Source organism: Papio anubis, chromosome 15, assembly GCF_008728515.1.
Source record: "Papio anubis isolate 15944 chromosome 15, Panubis1.0, whole genome shotgun sequence".
Lineage (NCBI taxonomy): Eukaryota > Metazoa > Chordata > Mammalia > Primates > Cercopithecidae > Papio > Papio anubis.
The window spans coordinates 14557497-14572331 of NC_044990.1; the positions used below are offsets into that span (position 1 = coordinate 14557497).

The following is a 14835-nucleotide window of genomic DNA, read 5'->3' on the forward strand; positions in this document are numbered from 1 at the left end:
CCCTTTGAATAAGGATGCATTTCCAGGAAGGGGAAAATGTAACGGGATGCAAATGTTTTCCAGTGGCCTGCAGCAGGGGAAAATGGTGGCTTCTTAGGAGAGTGTGGAATAGCCCAGTGAGCTCATTCCTGGCATAGCGTCCCCCCCGGACTCTGGGTCCTGGACGCATGGGTCAAGTGAAGGATGCCGCTCCCTTGGAAGCAGCTCTCTGGTATGAGGCTGGAGAACGGAGAGAAAGGGGAAAACAACCCCCACTACTTGTCTATAATCACCAAAAAGCCAGTTAAGAGGGACAGACCCATTCTGGGCACCCTGAGGAGATGGTTTTCCCAGCCTGTGCCCTTATGTGATCTGCTTTACAAAAAGCAAGCGCGACTCCCAAGCGTTCTGCTTAGAGCAGTAAAAACAGCCATGAGCGCTTTAAACACAACAATTGGGAGCGGGGATGCTCGCCTGTAATGATTGTTTATGTTAGAAAGTTGGCTGCCACCATGGTTAGACAAATGCTCCCACTTCTGCGGAGATAAAAGGCAAGCACTTGCAATCAGTAAGGAGAGCGTGTCTGTTCTGGGGCTAAATGGCATTATAAAACTTCCTAATTAAGCATATATGCCGATGAGTTTTTAGCATCATTTCTCCAATTTAGCTTTACATACTGGGTGTGCTGTTCGGTACAGCACTAACTATAAACATTGTTGTTACTGCCCCAGCTGGAAAACAGAGCAGTTTATGTGCGCAAGAAAAAAGAGATTATCTCCCATCTGCTCCTGCCCATTATTCAGGGATGTGTCATTTTGTCTGCTGATGGGAGCCATCACTAGGATTTTAGTTAAATGGCCTTTTTATACTTGGCTATGTTTATTAATTATTGTGTTTACTTGGGGTTTAGTTCCCATCCTTAATCCCACAAATTTAGTAACTTAATTTTCCAGAGGTTTTTGAAATTAGGTGACTTTATATGTGTAATTTTTATAATACAAATGTGCACAACTGTAATTAGACATACTTGATGCCTATTTTTAATTGTATATTAACTTTACACTTACATCTCTGGTGAATATTCCTGACATTAAGAGACACATAATTTAAAAGGATGGAGCATGTTGTGATTCAATTTATATAAAGTACAAAACCAGCCAAAGCTAATTAATGTGGCTAGACTCTAGGGTCAATGTTTACCCTTGAGGTGAAGTGACCCTCCCGGAAGGGAGCCCCCAGTGTTCTGTGCCTGATCTGGGTGCTGCCTACAGGGGCATGTTCAGTTTGTGAACATTTATAGAGATGTGCATTCCTGATAGGTGCAATCTTCTGAAAGTATATATTCTTCCAGGTAAAAGTAAAAGATGGATGGATTCTCTTCTGTGATAAAGTCAAAAAAGAAGGGTCTGCACAAAGGCAGATTATGATGAACTCACCCTCCTCCCTCCAAAATAAAGTCAAAAATTAAGTTCTTTCTACATCTATAAGGCCAATTATGTAGGTAAACTAAATAAATGAATGTGCAACTCCTACATGCATTATAAACGGAGAAGACACCAATAGCCTTCTATGTCAAAAATGACCTTAGAAAATTTGATTGAGCTTTGGGTGTTTTCTTGCTTTAAACAGATTTGGAAATGATCATGATTTCAGTATATCTGAATCATTTGTCAAGGTATGCCCCTTTCTGCTTTCCTATGTACTATGTTTTGAGTGTCTGATTATAGAAAAATAACCAGGAGTAACAACTGGGGCTAAAATCATATATATATATACACACATATACATTATATATGCATATATACACATATGTATATATTTTATTTTTTTGGTTAAACTTTGCGGTCTAACCATGAAACAATATCAGACAGCTACTGTCTTACTCCAGATAGGCTCCATAGTTTGGAGAGAACAAATGCCAAAACCAATGGAATTTTTTTTTTTTTCAAACACTAAGACGTGGAGCGTTACCTGGAGATCATTTCAGAAACATTAAGATGGAGAAAACAAGCTCCCTAGGATTTCTCAGAGTTCATTTCTCAAACCATCAAAAACCATCCTGCTTGTGGATAACTTAAAGAGACATAAACAATGCCCCTTGAAGGAAATGCCAGGGCAGTTGACTGGAATAGAAAGCGATTGGATAGAATTCTTAACCCAGTTTTAAAAAAATCGATACCTCCCATAATCCCTTTTGCTTGAGCAGATAAGCCAGCTAAATAATCTGACAGTTACAAAATATTGAAAAATAAATTCATGCAATAGCTAATACATAGAGGGATTTCCAGGGGGAAGAGGGAACAATAAAACAAAAACAAAACAAAAGGTGGAGAATTTGAAAACACAAGCTTACCAACACACACAATGCATTCTATAGCCCATTGTACTTTGAGGCGCTTCTACTACTAAAGTGTAAATGCATTGTTATCCATCTAATCAGGTCAAGGTTGGGCTTGATGACTTTAAAATGACAGTATATACTTCTATAGAACACACACTAGCGTGCTATTGTTCTTCCATTTGTTAAGGGACAGAAGAGCACTGGAAATCATTGTTTTAATTAGCAACATCAGGAAAATGCTTTGGCATTAGCACTAAATATACTGTCCTTTTAACCATAAGGAAAATTGATACTGAGCATGGGCAATGGAAAGAAAGCTGGCAAATGTCAGTGTGAATAATGGGTGAAAAAAAGGAATGAGGGGGTGTGGCATCTCAATCAAGATTAAAATGAAACCGATAAAGCAGCATATGGACTGGATAACAAATCAAAAGCATGTTTATCCACCGAAGGAACTGGTTAATGGAGACTGCCAGCACGTTGCCATGGAAACACTGACTGTTGAGCTGCACCATCTCATACCTTATCCAATACATTCCTGGTTGCTGGTAGTAGTCCAAAGACCCTGATCTCTTGATGGTAAACCCGTGGTCCAGCTGAGCAGAGAGAAACGGGGCAACTCAGTGGATCAACATTGTGCTAAAGAATTAAGACTCCAGACCAAGCTGTTCTTCATTGATTCTATATGTATATATAGTTACGATGCCTCTTCTGCAGGGTAACTAGCTAATATCCTAAGTCTGCATACTGAAAACAAAAAGGCAGGAAATGACACTAATCCCTCATGAATATTTTGGAGGCCAATTTGCTCAAATAGATCTAGTTCATCAGACAAGTTTTTGAATGACCATTTTAAACATGTCCTCTCAATTTCAAAAGATACAAACACCTCTTCATATGCCATAGAATAGAAAATGCTTCACAATTCAATAAAGTACTGAAATCAGCATTAGCCACTTAAGAGAAAGCAGATTGGACCCCATAGAGTATTACCGCATAAGGTTTACATTTGAGGGCTTCATAACTATGAAATGAAAGAGGACAAGAATCAGGTTTTGAAACCTCATTAATTACAGCAATTTAAATTTCTGAGTTAATCTTCAAAAGCAGAGCTAGTCTTAAAGGTGAATCCTTTCCTTTTTATAAAAGGTATATGATCTAATTAAAGGTGAATCTTAATTACATTTCTAAACTACAAAGATAGAGTATAAAACAGTCAATAAATTTTCGCTATGAAAATATGGAAAATGAAGTAAAACAAAATATAGTTTTCACTGTATATTAAAAATGCATATGTACAGTTAAGTGCTTATGATTAACACAAAGTACAATAAATAGAAGACAGGAGAAGTCCTCAAAGTTGTTCATCCTGGAATAAGATGTTAGCTTTTGGCTACCTGGGAATAAAAGATTCAATCCCCCAACCTGAAGAACACTAAACATGCTGCGTGCCCGCTTCCCCATTCTGCCTGCGAGAGGATGCGACTTGGACACCTTTCTTCAGAGAGAGGCTTACGTGTCCTTTCAAGTGCGTTACTGGTGTGATGCTGATGACAGTTTCTACTTCTGAATTCACAAAGGTATTTCAAAAACATGCCAGGGCACCAGGCATTTAAACTAAAAACTGTTTGGAGGATTTGGTGTTCTGATTATAAACTAGGCTATCCAAGTGTTCATAAAATGCAATGTGAGGTTTTAATCTTTTTAGAAACGTATGTTTCCTTTTATTGAGAAAAAAATTGAGTATACTACTTGCTTTCAGGAAGATGAAGGTGTATGCTTGGCCACAGACAGCTACTTAGTAATTAGCTTTCCATTGCCATCTACAGGCAAAGTGTCATATAACAGGTCTCATTTTAGAACTAAGCTTCCCAGTGTCACAATTATATGCACGCTGATTAGTATGGATTTGTTCAATTAGACTGAAATGCTCTATTTGCATGAGCAAAATGCAAAAGAAGAACTTTAAAGCATTAGGAAAATTATTGGTTAAAATAATAAACAGTGTTAAATGAGGAAAAATAAATTGGAACTGACATCTTAGTCATCGGTTCTTCATCAAGCTGAGCAAATCTAATAATGCCTCTCTCTCTTCCCTCAGCTCTCAAAAAGTTCACCGTTAAAATGTCATCTCTAATTCATTTTATGTCTATAAATTGCATTTTAATAACCTTTTGTTTCCCTTTCTCTCTCTCTCTCTCTCTTTTTAAATCCCCCAGCTACTGGGAAAGGCAGCAGAGGGACAATGGAGTCTCTCTGAGAGACACAGAATGCTGCAGTTCTAAGGAATGCAATAGCTTCCACCTAATCCCATGGCTTGACCTAATGTCAGAGCACCTTTCCTCCTTCAGGAGGGTGTGTGATCCCAGTGAACCTCCAGCTAGTAATTACTGTCCTAACCAACTCGAGGCCCTCTTGCAACCTTAACATAAGGTTATCATTTGTCCTTTCTTTGGTCTCAATAATGTAGGGAGTGTGAAGCAGAAGAAAAAAAATGACAACAAGAACAAAACACACTACAGTTCAGAACATGAGTACATGTTAAACTATGCTCATATCATAAATTACACCTGTGAGAGAGGCTGCCGGTTATGACAGTATGCTTTTTTCTTTTTCTTTTGTCATTCTAAGAAAGAAAAAAGTGTCATAGATTCTCTTATGAGCATTGGTGATCTCCAGCAGGTAATTAGGTTTCTAACTAAGAAATGAGAAGTACTAGTTAAAAATCAATTATTTAATTGTTGGTTCCTCCCCTCCACCAAACCACAAACTAACACTACATCCTAAATAATAATTTTTTAAAAATTCTAAAGGGTATATGTAATTCTAAAATATTAGTCCCATGGTAAAGGCGGTTTAAAATACATGATTTTGTAGCCTCTGGGGAGAGCATATATATCCAGGAAAATTCTGTTTGAATGAAATTTATGCTGAAATAAGTTTTTGTAAATCTATCAAATAGAATTCATCACTGTGTTATATCAGTTCCTGAACTTTTAATGATGTGAGCAAATTAATCATTATATTAAATTATTAAATTATCAAATAGTCTTTATAGAATGCATCATTTATAAAAAAAATTTTCTTCTACCTTCCACTTATTTTGCTTCATAGCAGAATAGTCTTTCTTGGCAGTCATACTTTGGAATATTATTTAATGCCAGAATTTCTTTTTCCTGTGATAGTCCCCTGATAGCCTTTGCATTTTAAGAATGAAAAAATGGTTATGCAATATAATTGGATATATCCAGTGCTATTCTGAAAGTAACAAAATGAAGGGGCCAAAATAGCCAGTTTCTAATTCCCAGCCCCACCCTGTGGCTACTGACCTTGGCCGAGTTCTTCTAGAAGGTAGAGATATTTATGAGGGAAAAGCATTCTGGAGAAGGTGCCTAAATGTACATAGTATGGTAGACCAGTTTCTCTTAAAACAACCTCTGAAATCTACATTGATATTCTCTTTTATGCTTGAAATATGAATGCTGATGGTTAACATATGAATTGTGCTGTAGATCTGACAAGCACTTTTTAAGATACAGTTTTCTGAAACCAGCCAATTATTTTGAATCTGAATTAAGTTGATAATTATTTTTAAAAAGACAAAAACCTCTGCAACGGTAAAGATTAAACAAGCATGCAACCAATGCATAACTCAGCATTACACAGCCCACTTTATAATTTGTAAGTATATTACCAGTTTGTGCAGTTTCCATGGAAACCGTGTTAGTGATGAATTGAGAAACTTGCATTCAAAATTGCATTCAAAGTGGTCCAATCATGACATTTAGGAAAAAAAATAGTGGATCTTTGATCTTCAAATACTAACGAGTGTTTTAAGATCCACCTAGATGAGGTTTTAATGAATTCATATGGATAAGGCTTCAGAATTTATCCAACTTTGATTAAACTAGGATTTCCCCTCAAATATGTGCTATTTGTCAATTGGAAAATTGCCCTGACGTTCCTGCCCTTAGTCATTGTAAGACTCCTAGAATACTGTGAACAAACCCATACTGAGCAACCAAGGCAAACTTAACCAAAGACTGATTAAAATAAAAGACCAGGGAAAAAAGAAAACAAAATCAAAATGACAGAGGTGGAAAAGGCACTCTCAGCAGCCATTAAGCCCTTGGCAGGAGAAAAACAGTCCCTTTCATGGACAAGCGTGCTGGCAGTCCATTCCAAAAGAAAACTGTGGAATCACATGTTTGGAATAGACTTATATCTTGAACAAACAATGGAAACAGAGCCTAGAATGTCTGGTTTAGTAGAGAATCACTATGAGATTGTTGCTTTCAAAAATTACTGACTGAATATCAGCTCAGAACAAAGAACACTGACCATCTATGGAAGATGTAGAGGCTAGTTTACCTCTACACTGAATTTTCTTAGAAAGAATTAAAGATAGAGGGCAGGAACAAGTTGAAATTTGAAAACTTCAGCGGCACTGAGGAACATCTGGAAGAGTAGGCATTCCTTTTCACTCTACACATGGGCCAGTTGCTCACACGCATGTAAATCACTATTGAAAGGGTTCAATCGAGAAACGTGAAATGTAAACAGTACGAGAGCGTGTATGCATGCATTCGTACCATTTGCAAATTCTGGAACCTCATATCAAATATTTAGTAACCCAGATCTGGGACTGGTGGTATCAAACAGATCACTTGTTTATCCTCAGTTTTATTTAGAGCTCTCACGCAACCAAAAAAGAAAAAAAAGAAAGAAACTAAAAACACCCAGAGAAGTTAGATATTCAGTACTGCTCATGAGTGAGAGGTACTGTTTAATAGCATAAATACTTTTGAAAAAGTCCACATCACAGTGTCTTAAATTCTTTGTTTGGAGAAGAAAAACAGCTCAAGTGATTTTCAGATTGAATATGCTATTAAAATTTACATACTCTGAAAAAAAAGAGGAAATTATGAAAAACTCAAGTAATTAGAACTTGAATATATTTACTCTAGAATATGACACCAGGAAATATGAGGTTTCATTTTTCCTCGGCCCAATTTAATCTTTGCCTAGAGCTGTGATCAAATTGCATGTAGTGTATGTCTGCACGTATAGAACAGAAAAAGAGGCCTTGTGCAGCCGCATCAATAAAATAGTAAATGTTAAAAGACCTTCAACTTTAAGAACAGAAATTTCCAAGGAGCAAGACATTATGACTTCGTTGGGTGTTCACAGTAATTCAATTTCACGGAAAATCTCACCATGTAGCTTTCTGCTATGCTTTGACTTTAATTTAGGTCTAGTATCAAGATCCATAGTGTTCCAAGCTCTCCCTGCAATGTCGTCTCTCTCGGCTTGCCTTTCCTTTCTAGGTTCTAGCGAAAGGACACTATGAACTCTTTTTCTTAGAGCCAAAAAGTTTGCGTTGGCACAGAGTCCAGCAGGGGGGAGGTTTTCGGTTTTAAATAAATAAATCATAAAATTCATATATACTGCAAGACACCTTGGAGGTGTTGGATAATGATGTGACGCCGAGGGAAATGATCTGCAGAAACACATAATATATATAAGTCCCATACCTCCTCTAGTGTATTAAGTGGCTGAGCTGTCTAAAGAAATGACCCATTCTGCTGTCTCTGGCTGGAGAATCTCCTGAGTAATGCCTGTCTCTTAGGTGGGTTGCTTTAAAAAAGTTATAGGTGGATATTTCAGATGCTTACTGCTATGACAGAGACTCCAGCTGCTGTGCTATTCGGCTTGGGGCCTGTGTTGAAATGCTTCTTTATCTTTCCAGCTACTGACAGCTGATGTTCATTTTCTGGGAGGCCATCATCCTGGAGAAAAAGAAATAAAGAGAAGAGAAAATGAAAGAAAATGAGATAAATGAAAAATGAAGGTCAAATCTTCCAGTCATAGGTAGCGATCTTAGAATTCGTAAGATGTCAGAAATAAACCAACCAATGTCTACTCATTAAACACTGTTGCTGGAAGTACTGCTCCAAGGTCTCGTTCATTTCCACATCTGCTCTAAAATAAATTTGCTTTGTGTCATCTGACCCTCAGAAATTTGTCTCTAAATTTCAAAAAAAAAAAATTATTTCTGTTTTTGGTTTCTAGTAAAATCTACGCCAACCACGGCTCTAGGAACATGTCAAAAAGCAAGTTCATCTAGATGACCAGAAAAAAAAATTCAATGTGAACATCTTCTTTTTAATATTTTTTTTTTCCTCTTAACCCATTATTTAGACTCAAAGCCAAGGGTCTTGGCTGGCAAGCTGGGGCTTCTGCATGGCCCGTAAATAAACTCAGGCTTGTTCCACAGCTACTCATTTGGCCATACCAAAATCCCAGGCAGCCTTCCAGGCAGAAAGATCTTCCTTAAAGTTTAAATCTTTCTTGCTGCCTTCAAATCATCTGTCATTATGACGTAGTTTATATTGGAGCTCATTTTAACCAAGGTCTCTATTCTCTGCTGGAGCCCTCTATGACTGAGGCTGGATACATGGTTCTCTTGTATTGAATACTGTTAGAATCGCAATAACCAGGGTCATAAGTATGTGCCACCACTTACTAGAGTTCATGATGAAAAGGCTGCAGGATCCTTCAAGGCAGAGACTGTGTTTCACTCACTATAGAATCCCCAGGTCTTAGCATAGTGCCTTGCACATAGTAGATGTTCAATTGTGGAATAAATGAATGAACAGATAATAGAACGTTTGCAACTCACTGCTAAAAAGAAACTCCTGGCAATCACTTTGATGCCATTCATTATTTTTCTTTTCTTCTTCCTCTCCATCATTGTGCAGGTAATTTCTTGGTTCCACCCAGGAAAATAAGTCTGCTGCTTCTCAAGCATAATGTGCTGGCTCCTTTTGCACGAGCTGGTCCCTCCACATGGCATTTGCTTTTTCTTTCAGCATCTGGGCATTCACTTATTCAATGGACATTAACTGCATGCCTACATGGGCCAGGCACTACAGTAGGTGGGGGAGAAATGACGGCAAGCAAAGACAGGCATGGACCCTCCTCTCCTAGACTCTCTGCTCCATTTATTTTCTTCATAACTTGGGCCTGTTCCAAGGCACTTATCCCCGGGTTAAGCACAATCCATTCTATTGGCTTTTCTGGAAACCCCCAGTGCTTTTTTCATTATATCAACTTGCACTATTTCTATTTTTTGGTGTTAGAAACAAGGTGAAACTCCAGTAGAGTGGGGATGCTACTTGGGGAGGGAACAGAAGCAGGGCCACATGAAGTGCCGACTTTGTCAAGGGCTATGTTAGGAATAGCAGAATGTGGGAGGAAGATGTGATCTCTGTCCACCAGAATCTTGCAGGCTAATTAGGAGACAAAATACGCACAGACTATGTAAAATCGTGAAACAGGCCAACAAGATAAAAAGGAGCTGTTACAAGGCAGCATGATGGGATGGCTCAGCTAGGCGCACCAAAGAAGTTCAGAGGAGAAAGGGCATATTTTCTGTTGTGAACAGGCACAGCCGACTTCATGAGGGATCATGGGACTTGACCTGGCCCTTAATGATGGAGAGTGTGTTGACAGGCAGAGAGGAGGGACAGTGATATTTGGTGCGTAGTGTGTGCAAGTGGGAAGCTACAAAGTCATGTCTGCCAAACAAGAAGTCAAACAGTTTGTCTGTAGTTAAGAGTTTATGTACCATGGTAATGGCAGAGAAAGCTCAAAAAACAGGAGAAGATTGGCCATAAAGGAGTACCCAAAAGATCCCAGAATTGAAGTCTTCATCTCCATTAGGAACACAGCTTTTTAATAAGGGGACTGTAAGTTTAAGAAATGTGAAGGACTACCTTCCCTTTACTGAGGTATTTTTATAGTACATTATCCAGCTCTTGGTTCACTCTACAAGTGAAAGAGAAGTCAGATGATAATTACAAGGAATTAGGATTACACATCCAGCGTTCTAAACACATGGGTGAATTCAACGGTGTATATATAAAATGTTTTTATTAAAATGGTGAATGAGGCCGAATGCAGTGGCTCATACCTGTAATCCCAGCACTTTGGGAGGCCGAGGCAGGTGGATCACCTGAGGTTGGGAGTTCGAGACCAGCCTGACCAACATGGAGAAACCCCATCTCTACTAAAAATACAAAATTAGCTGGGCATGGTGGCACATGCCTGTAATCCCAGCTACTCAAGAGGCTGAGGCAGGAGAATCGCTTGAGCCTGGAGGCGGAGGTTGCGGTGAGCCAAGATCACTCCATTGCACTCCAGCCTGGGCAACAAAAGCGAAACTCCGTCTCAAAACAAAAACAAGCAAACAAACAAACAACTGGTGAATGAAACAACCCCGGAATTTAAGTTGGACAATAGCGTTTGGAATCTAAGTTAGAATTTTTGAGAGTTTTTCAACATTTGACAAGGGATAAAATGATACTGAAAGTCTTCTGAATATTAGTATCATGCCTTGGCAGAGTGTTGGGTTCTGCCAGAATGAAAGGGGCCACCCTGGGTGCCCTACTGGCCTCACCCCCCAAGATTACACATGCACTTCTTACCATCTCTTTGTAGAGTTTCAGGCTACCTTGGGCAAAGCGAACAAATGAGCTTTGATGATGAGATAGTTTGAAAAACATGATTGTGGAGAAGGTTGAGGAAAGGTTTTTCTTTTTAGGATGAAAGCAACTTGAGCCTATTTGTGGTCTTAGGATAAGAAGCTAGTGAAAAGGGAGAGTTGAAAGATAGGAGAAAGGGCAGGGTAGGCACGGAGGGTAGAAGTGAAGTGGTTTGCCTGGGGGAGGTATAGGTTTACTTCTTTCTCTGGGGCAAAGATGAAACAAAGAGAGAATGAGCAGAGGTGCAGGGGAGGGAAATGGTAAGAGTATGGCAGGGCGAGGAAGATGAAACAAGCATTAACTGCTATTAATATGTATGATCGCTTTCCTCCTCAAACTTCCGTCTATTTATTAGTCCCATTTTGAAGATCGGCAAAATGAGGCTCAGCAAGGTGAAATCATTTTCTCAACATCACACAGCTAGAAAGTGGTTGAGTCAGCATCGAACCAGGCCTGAAACTCTGTTCTTTTTCCCAACACGAGGTTGCATGAATTGAGGATGTTCACTAGCATGGCATCAGCTACAAAAGGGCTGCTTAACTGCTCAGTGGAAATACTCAGTGAATCATCTTTTCCATGATGAAAGTGGCACAGTGGTGAGGGGGAAGGAGAATTGAATCGGGGGCCGAACAAACCAGAGAATATTTGGACGCGACTTAATGGAGCCTGGGAAACATCTGGTGGTCAATAAAAGAGACACTGAACATTTCAGGGACCCAGTGGAACACAGTTAGAAATTCTCTGTCAAGCGGAGACTGGGTGTCCACTAATCTGGGATGTGTCAACGTGACCTATTAGAGCCAGGACTCTAGGATCCTATGTGCAGCAAGCAGCGCAGCAAGGCCTGGCTGACACTGGGCAGAATAAAGTTGCACGGAGCCAACAGGGTTGCCCTATGACTGGCACTGGCTGTGTTTACCAGCCTGGGTGCAAATATGGGGAAAGATAGCTGGGTTATCATAAGAGCAGCCCCTACTTAACTTACTGAGAAAGATTCAGCTGTTGCTGAATAACCCCACCTTCTTTTCACTCCCCACCATTGGCACCGTTTCAGAAACTTGCCTTCACCTGGCTTTCGCCCCACTGCCAGTTCTTGAGCTAGGAGTTTGCTACCTAGCCTCCTCACAATGGATTTCCTTATCATTTCCCAGCCCTGTCCTGCTCCTAATCTCCTGTCAAGGTTCCTAGCAACTCTTTCAGATACTGGGGCCTGGAGGTGAAGGCCTCCAGCTTTACATTCCAGTGAAGGTTTGAGCTTCCCTTGGGTTATTAGTTCACATTGAAGCAATGCAAGTAGCGAAACAGCTCTCACAAGTTGTCAGAGAGGCTTTTGACTTCATAAATCTTAAAACGTTCCGGGATTTTTTTCCAATGAAATAAGGTGTCTCAGCTGGAGTAGGTAAAACATATACATGTACACACACACACACACAAATCCATGACAATGAAAAAGTCTGCAGTGTTTTTATATAAATTTTGAAGGTTTTCAGCATAATTGGATAAAAATACTTAAACAATTGGCTTTGCAGGGATCTAATCTGTACCTGCGCCATACAGATGGATGACGGAGATTTAGCTAACTTACTGTCATGCATCAGTAAAATAAATAGGGACGTTAAAAACATACATTTATATATATACATCTTTATCACCATTATTCAGAATAGATTGCGTGCCAAAAATGTGCTATGCATTTTCTAAACGTGACAAATCTGGCAGTATTTTACAAACAGTTATAGTATTATTACCATACGTTCTGGTTTGGTGGTAGTTTCTGAAGTTTGACACAGGCTGGTGGTGGTTTGAGGTTAGCAGTTTTTGATTTAGAAATTCCCATCCTCCACTTGGCAGAGCATTGCAACTGACACGAACAAAATGAGTTTGCAAAATGGAAAATGAACTCTCACCACTGTCCATAGGAGACCTGGCCTCCTGGTCTCCGTTTCTCTAGGGGTTACTGGGGAAGAGCTGTGGGGAGGCGTGTAGGGGAACAGATGTTAAGTCACTCTGTAGTGTGAATTCCTCACTTTCCTCTGGGAAACCATTTCAGGCATCACGCTTTAGAAAATTCTCATCCCCTTGTGGATTTTTGGTTTTGAATCATGGATCTGGTTTGCAGTGTATTCATTGCCAGACTCTATTATTAATAATATCTGTAAACTCAGGAGAAGCATGGCAGTCTTGAGCAGTTTACTGCTAGAATATTCCCACTTAGTTTTAAACAATTCCAAGGTCATTAAAGGACTCTTCAATAGCAGTTCCGCTTCACCTTCTAGTGTGCTTGACTCCTGTTAAGCATCCCCACCTGCACGGCACCCCTAGTCCCCTTGACTCTCTCCCACATGGCCCTAGGATTCTCTGTCTACAATTCACACTGCACTTTGGGAGAAAATGTAAAGCAAGTTAAGATTTATCTTAGAGCAAGGACAGGATAAAATGCCCATACAGAAACTGAAATTCCATGTCATCATTTAAAATTTATGAATATAAATAAGTGGTTTTATATATTATTACAGTGTCATTGGGTTTCACTTAATTTCTAACAAATTCTACCAGCACAATAAGATGAATGTTTACATTTTTGTGTGTGTGAGTAGGGCTGATTTTTATTAGTCAACACAGAATATCTTGGGAGATTATCCAGACTTCTATTTTTTCTTCTTTCTCTTGTTCTTTTTTTCTTTTTGGATATCTTGACTTAGCAGAATCTTTTCAAAAGAGTATGTAGGTGGGATATAGGAGGTAAATTAAAATGTAAAGGCCAGGAAGGTGATAGAAAGTCTCCAATTGGCTAAATAACTATACTTGATTTATTTAAACCAGTCTGTTCTGCTAGTACAAAAGTTCTTGAACTTGGTCTCATGTTATAATCACCTGTGAGCGTTCAAAAGTCCTGATGCCAGGGAGCCAGTGCAAACTAATTAAATCAGAATGTCTGGGGGCAAAACCCAGGCATCAGACCTGTGTTAGAGGCTCTAGTGGGCTTCAGGCTAGACTCCTTTGAGTCTCAGGTTTTTTTGTTTTTTGTTTTTTTTTCTTGAGATGGAGTTTCACTCTTGTCGCCCAGTCTAGAGTGCAATGGCACGATCTTGGCTCACCGCAACCTCCGCTTCCCAGGTTCAAGCGATTCTCCTGCCTCAGACTCCCGAGTAGGTGGGGTTACAGGCATGAGCCACCACACCCGGCTAATTTTGTATTTCTAGTAGAGACGGGGTTTCTCCATGTTGGTGAGGCTGGTCTTGAACTCCCGACCTCAGGTGATCTGCCTGCCTCGGCCTCCCAAAGTGCTGGGATTACAGGTGTGAGCCACTGTGCCCAACCCTCAGTTTTTTAAATCAGTAAAATTGGCAGAATAATTTGATGTAAAACACAGATTCATAAAATTATAGCATCCTAGAGTATCAGAAGAATAACTCTGGTATAAGGTAGATGAACATTTTGAAAATAAAAATAGAATGACAGCAATATATTTAAAATATCACAATGATGATAATTTGATCCTATTTATATATAAGAATTTTTTTCTGGAAATGTCAATTCTGTTTATGAACTTATCATGAACCTACATTTTCTATCAATAAAGCATCATTTGTGGGGAAAGTGACTCAACCCTCTTTCCAATTCCTGGAAAAGTCAAGACATATTATTGCCTATTTTATTCTTATATTATAATAAATGTGCCTAAATCACATTGTTCTCCACTAGATGGGTAATAGGGTAAAGAAACGTAGCTGGGATGATTTCTGTTGGCATTTTATAACTACATTAAACAAAGTAACTGTGATGCTGGAGAAAGTAACAGAGCTGGTGATACACATATTATCTATCTGGATCTGTGACACACAAACAGGATCATGTTTGGGGGTGACAGTCTTTCTTCCTTAATCAAGCTTCTCATTCACCAACATTAATGACAATTTGCATTTCATCAGCACATAGCAATGGATGAAACAGCTGTCATCTGGCTCA

General features: G+C 39.3%; 1 protein-coding gene across 5 annotated transcripts in view; it reads right to left on the bottom strand.

Moving 5' to 3' along the window:
- The window catches only part of DCLK1 (doublecortin like kinase 1), a 353771-nt gene that overhangs the window by 16785 nt on the left and 322151 nt on the right, over nt 1–14835 (bottom strand). For 3 of the 5 annotated variants that reach the window (XM_017951175.3, XM_009191764.4, XM_003913761.5), the window contains one exon: nt 7996–8109. In XM_017951175.3, the coding sequence (XP_017806664.1) occupies nt 7996–8109 (114 nt within the window). Of the gene's footprint in view, nt 1–2842; nt 2917–7995; nt 8110–14835 lie in introns of all 5 variants that reach the window. The other 2 variants (XM_009191765.4, XM_003913762.5) reach the window with 1 other exon arrangement.